The sequence below is a fragment of the Anopheles marshallii genome, chromosome 3 (assembly GCF_943734725.1).
Source record: "Anopheles marshallii chromosome 3, idAnoMarsDA_429_01, whole genome shotgun sequence".
NCBI classification, from domain to species: domain Eukaryota; kingdom Metazoa; phylum Arthropoda; class Insecta; order Diptera; family Culicidae; genus Anopheles; species Anopheles marshallii.
In genome coordinates this window covers 55,780,257-55,796,640 of record NC_071327.1, presented here as the reverse complement: position 1 = coordinate 55,796,640, position 16,384 = coordinate 55,780,257, and the positions used below count along the sequence as shown (strand labels likewise).

The window sequence follows — 16,384 nt, the reverse complement described above, 5'->3', positions numbered from 1 at the left end:
ATTGTACAACGAAAATTAGAGCGGAAGCAACGCGACGAGACATAAGAAAAGCGCACACTTACACACAAACACACACACACTCACGAACATACACAGTGATGATGATAATTGACATTAATTCAATCGCAATCAAGCTTTATCGTCGTTCGGTTCGGGTGACAAAACCTTTTGATTGTGCAAAATCTGCAACAATGAAACGGAACGTTTTATTGATTGAACTCCTTTTGCATACAAAATTCACACTAAACAAAGGTTTGAACCATTCAACATACTGGTGTTGGAAAAGGTGTTGGAAAACATTCAAATCATACGGCTAATGGAACGATGCAGGTCACACGCACTACTTATCCACACAGGTAACAGCCATCCAGCAAAACAAACAACTACAACTACATACAAGCACCACATACTTTTTGTAAGAATTTAGAGCGCGCGCGCGCGCAACACGTTTAAGAGCAAATAATGCTAGACTGTAGAAGATTTATCGAATTACAATACGAAGCAGAACCGCGCATATTATGCTGAAGAACAAAAAGAAAAAGATAGGGATGTTTGGCATGAGAATTTACGGTGTGCCTATTTGTACATCTTTTTGGAGTAATTTTTCGTCCGATAGAAAGGCAAGAGCGCTTACTCGTGCGGTTGGCAATTGATGAGTGTGTGGCTTTATAAAACGGTGCGCCTAAATGTGGGCAACAGGTCTAGGAAAGGCATTCGTTATCCTTTTCCAGTGCACGTGTCCTCTTCAATAGCGTGGTCGACCACGTTTATAAATGGCACCAAATTGTGCAAAACAGCTGTAAAGAACTAAAGCGGTTTTTTTGTTTGCTAAAAAAGCAACGGAATAATCGTTGACCAGGTATAAACATTGTCCACGATCCATCCAACAAAACCGTGCACGTAGCGATACGCTCATCACCGCATGATAGGGTAGTGAACGCAATTGGAAAACAATCCCTCGAAGAATGAATATTTAAAACGCATAAACAACGGCCGGAAGGTGTACCCTTCCACGAGACAGGAAGGTAGCGAGCTTTATACTAAATAACCAAATGGCGCAACAAAGCGAGGGAGAAAGGTAGTGTGGGTGTGTGTTTAAAGTGTACCACAAACAATGGCCACAAAGCTCACGTATAATCACCTCGTAACAGTACGGGCTTTCCCTAATCTTTCGCTGTTTTCCCATTGTCGGTTAAATAATCGGATTATCCTCGGATGATCGGTAATGCAAAGGCGGTTCGCTCCGGATCCGGTTACGTGTGCTCCCCCTCCCCGACAGTGGCAAAGGGTCAACAAAGGTGAAAGAATAGAGGAAAGGAAAAAAAACATACTAATCTTACTCCCAACCTGATGGGGGAAAAGCACAAAAGTGAAAAATTTCTACTTACCTCATCGAAGAAGAAACGGAACGGACGACAGGTCGAAGAAGAAAACGGTACGGCGATTAGTGAGCCCGGGGATTTGGACGTAAAAATTCCGCTATTTAAACTCGAGCCAGGAGTAGCATAAGCTTGGTGCCAGCACGCAACAACAGTGATTGCGAAATGAAAGTAAATACTGATATATATATACATACATATTATATACATATACATCCTTATAAGAAGTAAACTGCCGTAAAGCGCCTCACACCTAATGTTTCCCTCAGTACACCAATATATTCGTAGTACCGTTTTCTAGTGAAAACATTAAGCAAACGATCACGTTGTTGGCACCGTATCTGTACTCCCTGCCCGTCACGGGGGAATCCTGCTAGGAACTGTCCCCCCCGAAAACAAACCGATCCTCCCATTGCGCGTACGTTGTGGACCAAATGTGGACAAAAAAAAAGCAAAGCAGAGCATCACGAAAACATGCAGAAATTGCACCAACCATTTACTTTCTTGCTTTGTTGCTTGCTAATCACATTAAGGTGTGAAATGCTAATGCCACAAACAAGAGCAAGCAGCACCAAGAGAACGGGACGAATAAATTCAATCCCCTCCCCCATTTGCCACGTACAGCATCCAATTCATCTTCGGGGCAGGCAGAGCAAACGGTGGAATGGTGAATTTATGTTTTCCTTGCCGCACGCTGCTTCAGAACGGTTGAATAAACGTAATGGAGTTTTATCGAAAATTCGATAACCTTCCTAAGGATCGCACGAAACAAGGCTCGAACTCGAACGTGATGTTCTTGAGTAGCAGTGAGCAGTTATCGTTAAAACAAGACCATGAACTAATTTTATAATCCTTTCGGGTGTCCTTTGGCTCTCCCGGTAGATATTCGGTGTGGCGTGGATGTTTTTTTTTCCAATTCCTTTGCTACCACCACAAACGTGGTACGCACACAAATTCCTTTTATTTTATTCCTTCTCCGGCAGTGTACGGTGTTGGATTTCGGCAGCACCGAAAGGTACGGGAGATCGTTCGTGCTGAAAATTTGATCTAGGTAATTATATTTTCGCAAGCGATAAAAAAAAGGTTCGATTTTATTTCATTCCACTTTGCTTCGTGTGAAACTTTATCGTTAACTCGATTCGGAAGGAACGGGGAAAACTTGTGCTAGAATTGTTCGGATTCTTCGTTCGTCCACGGCATCTTGTTCGTACTTTTGTTATTATTCCGCATTGTGTTTTAGTGCGCGTTCTATTCACAATGTTATATAAATTTTGGGAGTTTTTAAACCCCTTAATGACTACTTTTGCTTATGAAGATGTAATGCCATTTGGATGTAAAACGAAAGGGCCAAAACAGCAGAACCAACAACAGAACAGGAAGCGCAAAGCAAGCAAAACAAACAACAAAAAAAAGAACAAACAACAACACAGGAAAATCATTGAATGTTTGCTGTTAGTAGTGTTGCATTAGATGTATGAATGTTGGAAATATATACCATTTTTGTAAGTTACGTTTAAGCAACGGGGTGGTTCGTCAACACACACACACACACACACATTTAGTGCAGGGAGGAACACGAACGAGAGATTCGAAACAACTATGAAAAGGAATGAAAAAAGGGCCGAAGACGGATCCGATGTGTATGGAGGAATAGGGAGCCACAGGCACATTTAAACTAAAATGTGTAAGAAATAAAGGAACGATACGATGCAAAACGACTAACGCCGCAAGGAAGTGTTAGCAACACTCAGTCATATGCAGACGCATTGGTTTCAATAAACGTGTGCGCAGATCGGTACGCCAAGAATTCGTTAAATGTTTTAAAACTTGAGCCGCGTTTAGTTCCATTTCTGCTACCGCTCTTACAAACAATGTCCGAACTAAGTGGATCCTGGTCACGGCACCGTATGTGCCTGCGACCGACATACTAACCTTGCGAGATGCTTTTTTTACTATTTTTGTTTATTTTTTATGTTTCTGAGCCTTCATTATAGCTCTCTTAACCAGATGGTAGTATTTTATTGTGTTTGTAACATGTTAAATATTAGTTTTATGCTGTATTTAATTTGCAAAATATGCTCACGGCTGAAGTTATTTTCTCTGGGAATTTACAGTGTGTGAGCGTTATTTTAGCTAGAAAACGAAGTTTAATTAGTAATTTACCATTGCTTGTAGAACCATGTGAGCAGAAAAATATATCACTAATGTTAGCTGCTTACTTTTTGAAAATAAATAAACATAATTTAAACATTAGCTAACTGCTTTGAAAGCAACAGCTCGTACTGATACCATCGTACAGAGTAAACTAATTTCCCCTTGAACCGCAAATATTTGTGCAGCTCGTCGTCACGGTCAGTCAACGGGGAAAAGTGCTTAAAACCCCGGAGTACGGAGTGGAAGTTATGCTACGAAAATCTCCCGAGGCACACACTAAAGCACTAAACGAAACAAAACAAAATCGCCACAAGGCGGAAAAGAAATGTTGCTCTGCGCTGTGTCGGCGTACGGACAATGCATTGATATTGTTTGGCAGAAAAGAAAATGTAGCAAAATATAATAACGACCATTCATTACGTTAAAATACAAGCGTGTTGCACCGCTTTGTTCAGGATAATATAAAATGTTTTTTTTTTTTAAGTGTATAATGTAGATGCTACAGTGGAGGATGCTATTATTTCTAAAACATATCCATGAGCAAGCTCCGTGTTGTGGGATGAAATTATGCATTGCTATGAACATAAATCATTACTTTCGTATGAACTGGTTCGTTCTTTGCGAAGCACTGAACGAACGGTACAGATCTTTGGTCCTTTTGCCTCTCATACTTGATCTCGTTCATAAAGTTCTAACTCTAATTCTCATGCGATTTTAGGGAGGCAACTTAACTTTATTTTTCTCGTTGTAATCGTATATTCGCGCAGGTATACACTTACATTTGTTGTTTTTTTTTAATCAAGAGAACAAACAAAAAAATAATACAACGCACTTTGGTACACTTCACCTTTCCCATGAAGCACAAAAATGAATTTGTCTCACCAGAAGCCTTCCTGGTTGGTGGAAAAACATTCGATGAACACTTTTTACTCCGAAATGACCATTTGTTTGTGATCCCGTCGGGAATCGCGATGTTTTGCCCTGGATCCATGGGCTGGAGTGGGTTTGTCAACAACAGCGACTCGTTTAAAATAATTTATTATTCCGCTTTTGGTGGTTCTTTGGTGGGCTTGAGACCACGTTTCGTATTTTGCGCAATTTTGTTGTTGTTGTTGTTGGGGAGTTTTTGAAGTTTTTCACGAATTATAGAGAAATGTTAGAGGATTTTCATGTTGTTTGCTGCGCTATTAGAGACACTATTTATTATCAATATGTCAAACATGCAAAGTTTCTTAAAGTTTTCTTGGGTTTCTTGGTTTCTTTTTTTTTCTTCTTGGTGGGTTTGAATTGTTGAGTTAGCCTTTTTTTGTATGTTCCCAGAGTTGTCATTGGGAATTTGGCTGTTTGTTGCTACTTTGATCACAACTTCTCTTTCCTCTTCCCGCTCGCTAAAAATAAAAATGGAGTTGATATAAATTTGACAAAAGTTGTAACAAATCTTCAACAAATAGGTGAGCGCCCCTGTCGAAGTCGTCCGAAATTTCACCTATCTTGGGTCATAGGTGATTATGATATCGAACGACCCAGCCCGTAAAGTCCGTATGGGAAGAAATGTGATTGAACTGAAGCTCTACATACGGTGGTGGGATCAAAAAGGAGTTATATACTATGAGTTGCTCAAAGCAACATTGGATCTCACATCACCAGCATTACGTTAACGGATACTGTTGTTGTTGAGGAGTGTTCTGACATGACAAAACTGCGGTAGCATGTGAGAAAACTTGTAAAAATCTTCTGGAAACCCCTAACACCTGTTGAAAAAATAAATGAGTCGAAACCCTTTTCAGAAAAAAGAGAAAAACAAGTATAGAAATAGAGGAAATACTCAGAACAACAGCAACATTTCAAGATGACTAAATGACTGTAGCGTAGGTTGGTGGTATATTACAACTGGCGGACCTGTTCCTCTTTTAGCTAACCAATACAGCTTGAACTAGGTGGCCTGTTTCTAGCAGAAGAAAAAAAAAACAGTTGCAGCATTCGACTCACTTGCAGCAAAAGTGCAATCCCATTTTCAATTACGCGCGTTTCGGTTTCTCTCCTTGTTTTGCAACCATTTTGTTATAAATATTTACCACGTAACTATTTCCACCCTTGGGAGACGGCAAACAAACGGCGGTAGTTCCGCTACCATCTTCCAGACAGGTTCTACCACCGTCATGCAACGCAAACCGCAAATCTCAAGGGACAGTTTCCCTACGGTGATGGCTAGGGGAATGCATGTCCATGCTGATACCGAACTCGCTACAATATTGTCCGACAAAGCGGAGGCACACCGCGTGTTTTGAACCGAAGAATCACGTTCCGCTTCGGTTAGAGTGTGTTTTTTCTCTTCGCTTGTTTGCTTGAGTTGCCCTGGTGTATGCATGCTGCCACAAACTCTACGTGGCCCGTCTTTCGTCTGATTTACGCTTGGTAATGCTTGGGGTGGCGGTGGCTCAGCCCGAAGATGGAAACCGCAATCGCCACAAAATAAGGGAAGGATGACGTTCGGTGCAATGATTGAAAGCAGTACGATTCGATTGGTAGAGTAAATAAGTGGTGGTGATTGAATAACAATCGTTCCTGCTGAGCGGGACAATGCGGTACTACAGGGGGTTGTGGCAATCGGTGACAGACAGTTTCGTGCTGTTTGCTACTGCCGAAGTGCATTGCACAGGGAATCATTACTTCCACGCGTCCGGATGCTTTTGAGATCGTATGCGCAGAGCATAATTGAAAGTAAACTGTAAATAAAATTGCTAATTAAATGTATTTTTGTTTGTGAAAAGTACTATTGATCTGTACTATTGAAGTACTATTGAAACTGATGAAAGATAGGAGAAATCCAGTTTTAGCGTTTACATGCCCCAGCAAATGTTTAAATTTTCAACCTTGCCCTAAGCTCGCAGGGATAGTGAATTTCATAAGTATTCCTTCTTTCTCAAGAGTCTTCTTAAGAAACACACACAGCTTTTATAGGATCTTTTCATATTTTTTTGCACTATATCCTCAGTAGATCATCTTGAGCTATCCTTGACTTTATTAATTTATTTATTTTGAATCAGTCCTACGTACCGGTCCATTACCATGTGACGACCGGCCCTGGTACTACTAAAACACCAGGCGTCTCCATTATGTAAATTATATGTTCAATACATATAAGTTGGGATTTTCTAGCAGGGTCACTAGGGTTTCGTAAATATGATCATCAAACTTCAGCCAAGACCTTGTAAGTTATAATTCAACAAGAGAGTGTATCTTACATCCATCTTCATCAATATAATTCCTCAATAGCTGTTACAGTCCAAGGAATCTTCCTTTTCCTTCCTTAGATATATTTTGAACATTAATATTCAATAATACAACAAAACAGGAGCGTGTTCACAAAATTGCTTACTTCACTCTTAGAATCAGTTAATCAAAGGTTTCCATCAAATACAACCCCTGATCGCAGCAAGAATAACGATGTCAACACAGCTAGGCGGCAGTGAAAGTCATCCTCTCCAGCAGCATGTCACCCACAGTTACGCGATGGGTGGTGTATGGAAAACTATTCCAGCTCCCTCACGGGTGTCACGTTCATAACGGGTGGCGAATAACGGGAGTGGCGAAAAGGATGATTAATTTTCCTTCACCGGTACCATGTCAGAAGGCTGACAGCTACTACTGCACCGAGCGGCTTTGGAGCATGCGGAACTATTTATTTCGGTAGCCAAACTTTTGCGCCACACCGTCCGCATGGTATTGACCGGTAGGAGTTGTTGCGTAGTGGCACAGCGACCCGGATGATTCGTCATGGGACGGGTTAATTGGAAAGTCAAACTGTACAACGAAGGATGTCAACTCTTGGTTACGCTTCGCCCAAAAGGGTGCTACCTAACGTGATGATGGTGGTTTGATGAGTGTTTGATTGTAGCTTTTCGGTGTTCGGTGTTTGGCTAGTGTTATTTAATTCTTTTGATCTTGAAGTAAACACTTTTGCGGACTTCGAATCTTTCCTTCAATTCAACATCCACATTCCAATTTTCATTTCTGTGACCGTTTCCAGGAGAGCTCTTATATTTAGTGGTGATATTTTCCATTTTTATAACTAACATTTCGTTATTTTTGTTCCATTCATTCGATCTATTAGCAGATAACCATTTTGTGTGCGGCCACGAAGGCGCTAGAAAAAGTTTAAATAGGTTTGTAAAGAATGCAATTGACGTTGGTCGGTCAGTTCGGTTCCTAGATCGGTGTGGGTAGATTACGAACCACCGCCTTCAGCACGTCCTCCGTCTTGAAGCACCAGTTAGCAATGTCTTTGCTAACCTTGCACCATTCTTCACCGTGCTTCGGTTCCGCCGCATTGCTACGCTCGATTAGTTCCTGCTGCTGCTGCTCGGTACCATGCTGAAGCTCAAATTTGTAAAAGTATGCCCACGCGTCACCAAAATCAGGATCGATTTTTATCTAATTGGAACATAGAAGTAAAACGGAAAAAGATATTAGTTGGGGAAGGCATTTCGACTCGGTTTAGCTCTTACCGTTCGATTGAACCAGTCGCGACATTTCTGCAACTTTCGCTCACTCCAGAATAGCTTCGATACAGCGAGCAGCACATGCGGGTCGTGTTCGCATTTTTTCAATGCATCCACCTAAACAAACAAGCCAGAAAAAGGGAACGGATTTAAATGGCATTTGCACCTACAATTAAGCAATATAGCAACATACCGATTTTGTTTTCCTTTGCGGTCTAGCTTCGAGAAAGATGGATTCCGCCCACAGCTCGCCAGCGTTCGGACAGTCCTGCAACGCGCGTGCCATCAGCGTGTTGGCCATATCCTTCATTCCGGCCCGTATTTCGATGCGTATCGCAGCCAACCATAGCAGTGCGTTCTTCGGGTTCTTCAGTCGACCTCGTTCCAGCACGGAACGTGCCTTGGTCAGCAGGTTCCGTTTCTCTTCCAGTGTGGCCAACAACAGCCACAGCGGTATGGAGTTGGGACATCGCCTTAAACCGGCATTGTAAGATTCGGCCGCACGTTCCAGCATCGCCTTCTGCTCCTCGATTTGGCCCTTCATCATCCACAGTTTGGCAAATTCGGGAAAAACTCTTACCGCGTCCTCGAGCAAGCTAAGCGCCTCGTCCAGATTGTTGAGAGCCCACTCAAGTTTGGCCGACTTCATCATCACACGCGGTGTCGGTGCTGATGCACGTGCCTTCGCGAGCAACCGCCGAGCACGTTCGTATTCGGCATTTTCCGATTCCAGCTTAACCGCAGCCAACCAAATGTCTTCCGAGTTTGGATTGGCCTGGAAGGCGAGCGAAAGGATGCCTCGGGCCGCCGGCACATCACCCGCCAACCACTTCGACTTGGCCCCCATCAACCACAGCACCTCCGACTGGGGACAGTGTGCGACGGCTTTCTGCAGCAGCGCTTCCAAACTTTCGCGCGTTCCGTGATTCTTTTCGAAGTATGCTGCACGCAACCAGATGCTTTTCTTCGACGGGAACTCGGTCAGTGCGTAGCTGTAAACGGCCCGTGCACACTCGAATGCACCCTCCTTGGCGCAATTCTCCGCATCATCGATCCACGTTTGCTTGCGGTCCTCCTCGTCGATACCGGTCGCTATGACGGCCCGCACGATTGCCTGACAGCATTTGATCGCTCCCGATTTTTCCGCCTCGATTGCTTCCTGCAGCCACTGGTCTCGGTTAATCTCGACACCATTCGCGCTGAGTGATGACAGTGCTCGGTCGATAATCTTCTCGACCATATGAATATTACCGTTCGCTTCCTCCAGCTTTGCTGCCGTCGTCCAGATCTGTCGATCGGTCGGGATCTTTTCGCGTGCCTTGTTCAACACTTTACGGGCGTTTTCGTATGTTTCCAGCCGAGCAAGTGCTAACCACAGTTCCACGCTCGTACCACAGCATTCTACTGCACGGGACAGCAAAATCTTTGCATCTTCCGGATTCTCCATCTCCACTGCTGCCTTCCACAGACGCACCGAGTTCGGAATATGCTCGAGCGCTTTCCGAAACACACGGCGCTTTGCCTTTGGTTCCGTTTCGAGATCGGCTGCCTTAATCCAGATACGCACGGATGTCGGTATGCGACGAGCGGCCTGCGCAATCACTCCCTTCGCCGTGTCCGGTGGTTGCAGTCGGGCGGCTTCCAACCACAGATCCTCGCTTTGTGGATTCTGCTCACAACCGCGCATAATAAGATTACGTGCCATTTGCAGCTTTCCCGTAACCTCTTCCAAACGGGCCGATGCTATCCAAGCCGGCGGATGATACGGATTCGTCTCGCGCACACTTTTCAGCAGCATGCGCGCTTTCTTAATGTCATTTATGTCTCCACCGTATGTGGGTATCATGCTTTGCAGATCCGTCAGGTAGCCCTTCGGATCGACCACCGTCTGACCGGCCACAGAGTCGGACACCTGCGATAGTTTCACATTCATGAGCGTGTTTCTCGCCTGACCAATCTTGCGCAAATCAAGATCACCGCTCGGTGTCAGCATACCCGGCGTGGCCACACCCGGTATCATCGACGCCAAACCCGACCGGCCATCGATTGCGGTAGATGCTTCACCGCCGAGATTGCGCGACAGCACACTGTCCGGCAGTGGTGTAAATTTTTCCGCACGCGGATTACGCTGCTTCTTGTTACGGCTGTCTCCCACTTCCGGTAGGTTGGCCCACTCATCCTCCGAAACAGCAATCAGATTACGCTTCAGGTCGGAAAACTGTTGCTGAATTTTCGGCCTCTCCTGACGGTATCGTTCCAGATCTTCTTTCAGCCGCTTTTCACGATACTCTTTGCGCTTCTCGTCCATCCGTTTGTCGATGCTCTCGTAAATGGCATCCGCTTCGGCGTCGTCCTTATCGTACGGATCCTTCGAGAACAGGGAACCACTGTACCCGCTGAACTCATCGTAATTGGAATCGTTCAAATCTTCATCGTCTTCCTCCTCTTCCTCCTTCTTTTTGCGTTTTGCCGCTGGCGGAGCATGCCGATCGTCTCTGTAAACAAGAAGCAGCCAGATTAGCACACGGAATGTAATGTGGAGCGACCAAAATGCTTGCGACTTTAAACTTACGATACGTCGTTGGCATCACGAGCGGGACCAATATCTGAACGTGTGGTAAATCCGGTAGCACTAGAAAGGTATAAATTACGTCCAATATAATTCCAGTAAACCCAAATCAATTCGCTACAAGCGGCTTTGCAGTGGTCTGTTCCGTACTTACCCTCTGCCTACACCAGCCACATAGCCCAATGGAGCTGGAACGCCAAGGAAATGTTTTTTATTCTTATTACCCAACGTTGCCGCAGGAATGTGTGCCATTTTTAGCAGTATTTATACACTTTTTCTCGTAAAATCACTACAATTGTACGCCACTGCCCGCCTTTCTACGGTCGCTGTTTTGTTTATGTGCGTGAAACCTTTCAGCCCAACTGACAGCTGCCGGTGCGGTGAAATATTTCAAACCGGTTATTTTACCGCATACCGTTGCACTGTGTGTACCGGTTAGAAAATAGTGGGTCATATGAAATTTTGTAAAATTATGCTAGTTTTTTGTATTACTGATAGTAAAATGAATTCTTATCATAAGAGAAATGCTCCTTTGCTTTCTATACCTGTCTAGGGAGATAAATTCATTCGGACCCATCATAATTCGGTCGGACCTATTCCTCGTTGCAGTAAAAATTATTAATAAAAAACACGCAAACAATCCATACTAGCTGTTGTGTTAGAATAAATAATTTTATGAATGACCAATAATGCGTATCGAACGACCGATGATACGAGTACCGAATGGAAACAATTAGTGTTTAGTCATTCGCAATTGCTTCTACCCTTGTACAACGCATCAAATGCAAGCGATGTGCCCACAGGATCATTAAGAAGTTTTAATAGCCCACCACCGAAACCCAACGTAATGTTAATTCTATCATAAACCAACAATAAAAAGCGTGCACACCCGAAAGCATTCCTTTCACCTTCGCGCACTGAACTGGTTGATTCATTGACCTTGCACTCGGTAGTCTTTAGTTCTGTTCACGGTGACATCGTCTCGTAGAACTCACATTACACAAAGAGACCTCACTAACCCCGGCCCAACGCATTGAGCACGTGTTGTGTTTGCCCGCGAAAAATTGCATGCCATCCGTGGTGTTGATTTTGATTTCTCTCTTCCCGAGGAAATGTTTACATCTCCGTTGTCCGAGAAACGCTCAGCAACCGTTGCTTTTCCGAACCCGGCAACGAAAAACAACAACGCTCTCGGAAATAGTTCGGAAAATTTTCGTGGAAACTCGCATTTTTCTACATTGGTAAAGGTTTCGAAATTGTGCACTGGTTCGTTTACAATTGTCGTCTAGCGTCGGTGCTACGGGCACTCATTTTCCGCCGAGGAAAGCAGGTGAAAATCCGACGACGTACCGCATACGTCTCGCCCCTAGAGTATTGGTGTTCGTGTCTAAGTCTGGCCGGTGAGTATCGTGCCGATGCATGCAGTGCATCGTTGTGGTGTCGGAATGAAAGTCAGTTCAATGCGGCATTTCGCGGGATTCATAATCCTTTTGGCATTCCACATTAGTACCCGGTCGGCGGGTTCGTATCGCCTCAGGGAATGTCTGAGCGGATTTGTTGCCTCGTAACACTGTTGACTGTGTTTTGACCTCCGAAGGTTTTCACGTATTTTGACAATGGTGAAATTAAGGTCGCAATAAGCCAAACCGTTCTCTCCATTGTTCGAAGTAGTGTTTTTTTTTTGCTGTTTACTCATTTTAATGGTACGTGAAAGCTTCAACCGCAGGGCCTTGAACTTGACCCTCAACCAAACGTCCTAGAGCAGTGCAAAAACAAGTGCCGGAAACATACGTCGTTGGTTCGCGTGTTTAAACTCCTTGGATGGATTTAACCCGTCCGTCCAACGGCGTCCAACGAACCCAGCGAGATTCAACCCTATCGACAAACCCCTGCTGAAACATCCTTTAAGCAGTAACATTGGACACTCATACCGCCCGAATTAGAAATCCCGGAACACTTATCCTGAGCAGTGGTGAACTTGATGTTGTGGCCGTGAAAACCATAATCATACACGTACTGCGAAGGTAAGCTGTAGCAAAGTACAGACATTTTCACCTTTACCATCAATTTTCCACATCACGGGCGTGAACCGAACTATCACGAACGTCATGCAAGAACGTTTGCCCACAGGAACCGGGTCGGGGTGTTGGCTACTTCATCTACATTTTTGGCATACGACGGTATGGAACTATTTATAATCCGTCACACGTCACGCCCGCCGCCCCGAACTCGATCAGATCAGGTTTGTAGGTGATCAGTACGGGTTGAATGTTTGCTGTCAACGCCAGCACTCGATCCAAAAACAACACACAGCAGCCAACGAGTTGGTCTACATGTATCAATTTTCAAGGTTTAATTAACCTCTGTAGCGATACTTTTAAAGAAATGTTATCATAATCATTGATACTAGTAGCGTAACCGCAATAGACTCTTTTCGAATTTTTAATTCTGAACTTCAAAAAGTTCTCTTTAACAAGAACACTTTATTGTCCGTTTACAACAACATTTGTGCGTTTGTTCTGAAAAAAGAGACTCACATGAACGGGCTTCGGCACGTGCTTATATACTCTGCGATCCTCGGTCATCAACCTAGGCTTCTCCTGTCATCGTTCCATCGTTGCTTAAGGCTCCTTCGGGTTCTTCGAAACGATGTCAGCGCCCTCTGTGAAGAAACCGCGTAACCTCGATCAGCACAGTATATTAATCTCCGTCGGACTGTTTACTAATGTAGGGTGAATCTGATTCATAAATCTGATTAAATCTTTGAACTGAATCGTAACATTTCAAATGTTCATGAATACTCCATGAAGATCCATGAATTATCCAAGATGATGTCCTCAACCTATGAGTTTGTCCGCCATGTACACTTGCCCAATTACCTTTCCGCTTTAGGCCTCCAAGGGGCATGATCAGTCACTGCTTTGACAAAAGGATTCTTGAATCTTTTGAGAATCGATTCTTGATATGAATAACTCCACACTAAAGATTCATATGAACGACTTCTTCTCAAAAGTGTAATAAGCACGACACTACGGGACACTTTTTTTGGAAGATCCAACTTAGGATCTTTGTGAGGGATATAATTCTACTTGGAATTAGACATTCGGCAGGTGTAAACCTCAAATATGGACACACCGTTCCTAAAAAGCTAATTTTCAAAACATGACAAAATAAGATCGATATTACGATAAAGATCCACAAAGCCTAGCGTTTGTGCCAAAAAAACGACATGAAGTACGAGATAATGTTAGCAAATGCGGAATCAGCAAAAGCACCCGATTTGCAATGTACCTTTAATTGTTTAACTGTTTTAGCGCCTGTGTATGAAAGTCGTAAATTAACCGGCCACACGATCATCTTATCTACATGTGCAGCATTTGCTATGTAGTATCTGCTCTTTGTGTTCCAGCTGGAAACGTGATAGGAAGAATTAAACTTATCAAACTTAAGCATGGTTTATAAATCTTTCTGATGTCAGCTTCTTCCCTGCCATTAAGTGCATTTGCCAGACAAGGGATACAGTTGAGTCTACACTGGATACACGACGACGCCAGTGGCGTGTCACCCCCGCGTTCACCACTATGTGGCTTCGGAGCTAGTGAAGCGCGAAATGAGTGACTGGGCACGATTGATGAAGATTTGTCGTCGTTCTTCCCGCTTATTACACACCGGCACAGGGTAGCGCGAATGTGGTTTTTATTGTAAATACATTCTAAATCATTTGCGATCGACGCGAAGTTACGTTACGTTCAATAATGATCGATTGGTCTGGGCTTATCTAAAACCGCAAGCCTCTTAAGATAGAACCTGTTCCAGGGAAGGGTAGTAGAGAATGTTTTCGAGTAAGAAAGAAACTACTACTGAACCTCAACCAATCCCACTAATGATTGTTGCAACTCATTCATCTTTCGTACACCCCCGAACCGGTGCCGCCATATTCAACGGTTCGCCGAACCGGTGGTGGTCAATCGATATCACAATTTCCGATGGCTAATCGTTGCACCGGGCGGCGTGGAAATCATCACGCTAAACCCACCGCCATTCATTCACTTTTGACCGGTTCGCTTCATCTGCTGCTGCCTATGAATGAATGAACGCGGTACAGCAGGTGCCCGCAGTGGTTACTTTCATAATCACTTTCAATTTGCCGGCACGCTGCTTACCTGTGCGCCGAGTAATGATGATAAGCAACTCCCACGATTAGACCGCTACCTTTCGTGGGGTACTGCCAACAACAGCCAACACACAACAACAAAACCACACGGCTTGTTAATGCGCAAATCTTATGCATATCATCGCGGGAACCAATTATGGATGTGCATCGCGCCAGAGTGCACAATCTGCCCGGTGGAGAGTCACCCGTTCGGATGAGCGGGTGAGTTAAAACACTTAACCATGACGATCGTAAATCGCGTTTAACACCCATCATAAAGTTAGCTTAATTGCACCGAAACGATCCAGATGTCAACGGGCAATGGGTTGGAAGATGTGTCTTCAATCACACTCGTGCATGAAGCACGGACGCGACTGACGAACTGCACGGCAGTGTGTCGTAAATGTTGTCATCAATAAGCTTGATGATCTCGAGATGCATTAATGAGATCGTGCATTATGAGATGGTTTAGAATGACTTCGGTTACAAAAAAAATATCATTGCCATTTCTAGTGTCCCATTGGGGATGTTTGGGAGCATAGTGATGATCGCAACCAAGCAAGGCAACACAGCATCCACTGTGATCGATTGTCACGAAGCGGCAGGAAGCGTACCTGTACCCGGTTTGTTTGTGATAAGATAGTGGAAAATATGACGGTTATTCGACATTCATTTACCCAGCGGTAAATGCGATGCACGTTGATAAGCGTCTCCAACCGTTCAACACCTGCCTGTTGCGATACTGCACGGAACGTACCAGATTTCTTCCGCCATCTTTTTTTTTCCCTGCCTCCATAAAGCCCCATTTAACATATTTTTTATCATCGTTTTTTTTGTGTTGTTATGAGTGCGGATGGGTAGACTAATCGCTAGCAACAAATCGAATCTAATTGGAATCAGTGCGCATATCATCCCGATCTTATCCAGGCTCGTGAGATCAGCACCGCGTAGGATGGCGGGCGCCATTGTGAATCGTGTCGCTGGCCAAACGGCACAGCATCGCCACCGTGGGGATGTATGGGTGTTTTTTTTTTTGCACTCAAATAGGAAGCAAAGCACAGCGGTTGAAGATGCTGTGAGGTGTGTATGTGTGGGAGAGTTTGTGATTTGCATAATTGAAGTGGCATTTGTGTGCTAAAACACCGGGCACAATATGCAACGATGGCGGTCCCCGTTGCGTTTGTGTGGGGGACGTGAAACTAGCCAGGAGTCAGGCAAACCGTACCTGCCGATCACTTTCGATGGATGCGTGAACAGCGGGTTGTTTACGGTTGTTTGTTTGGGTGTTTTGTTGCTAACTCGCGTGGTCGCGTGGCGGGAAACAAAATCGAAGTAAAAGCAGTGAAGCAGATGAAGGTGAATGGGCGGGATATCGATGAAGGGTGTAACACGCTCTGGAAAGGAATCTTCCGCTGGGAAATTTTTACTAGCATAACGTGAGATGTAATGAATGCACCTGCGACTGGCACTGTTGCAGCCGTTTGTAATTTATCCGCGGATGGAAACAATATTCATCGCTATTGCAGGAATGTTTATCGGCGCAGCATTTTATTTAATGCAAGCGACAAAAAGCGAATGAGAGAACGCTAGTTTATTTTGGACAAATTAAATTTGCGCATTCATTTTA

At 44.2% G+C, this 16,384-nt stretch overlaps 1 protein-coding gene across 1 annotated transcript; it reads right to left on the bottom strand.

Annotated features, from left to right (window-relative positions):
• Positions 1–7,742: 7,742 nt before the first annotated feature.
• On the bottom strand, positions 7,743–10,856 carry LOC128713550 (pre-mRNA-processing factor 6). Its single transcript, XM_053808410.1, has 5 exons — positions 10,759–10,856; positions 10,608–10,667; positions 8,229–10,530; positions 8,042–8,152; positions 7,743–7,967 (listed from the first exon to the last, which is right to left on the bottom strand). Exons 1-5 carry the CDS (start codon positions 10,854–10,856, stop codon positions 7,743–7,745), a joined length of 2,796 nt encoding a protein of 931 aa, XP_053664385.1.
• Positions 10,857–16,384: the final 5,528 nt, after the last annotated feature.

Coding starts and splice junctions, on each gene's coding strand:
- LOC128713550 (XM_053808410.1), bottom strand. CDS start 10,856: ATGGCACACATTCCTGCGGCAACGTTGGGTAATAAGAATAAAAAACAT. Junction 10,668..10,758: donor GTGGCTGGTGTAGGCAGAGG/GTAAGTACGGAA, acceptor ATACCTTTCTAG/TGCTACCGGATTTACCACAC. Junction 7,968..8,041: donor GCGACTGGTTCAATCGAACG/GTAAGAGCTAAA, acceptor TGTTCCAATTAG/ATAAAAATCGATCCTGATTT.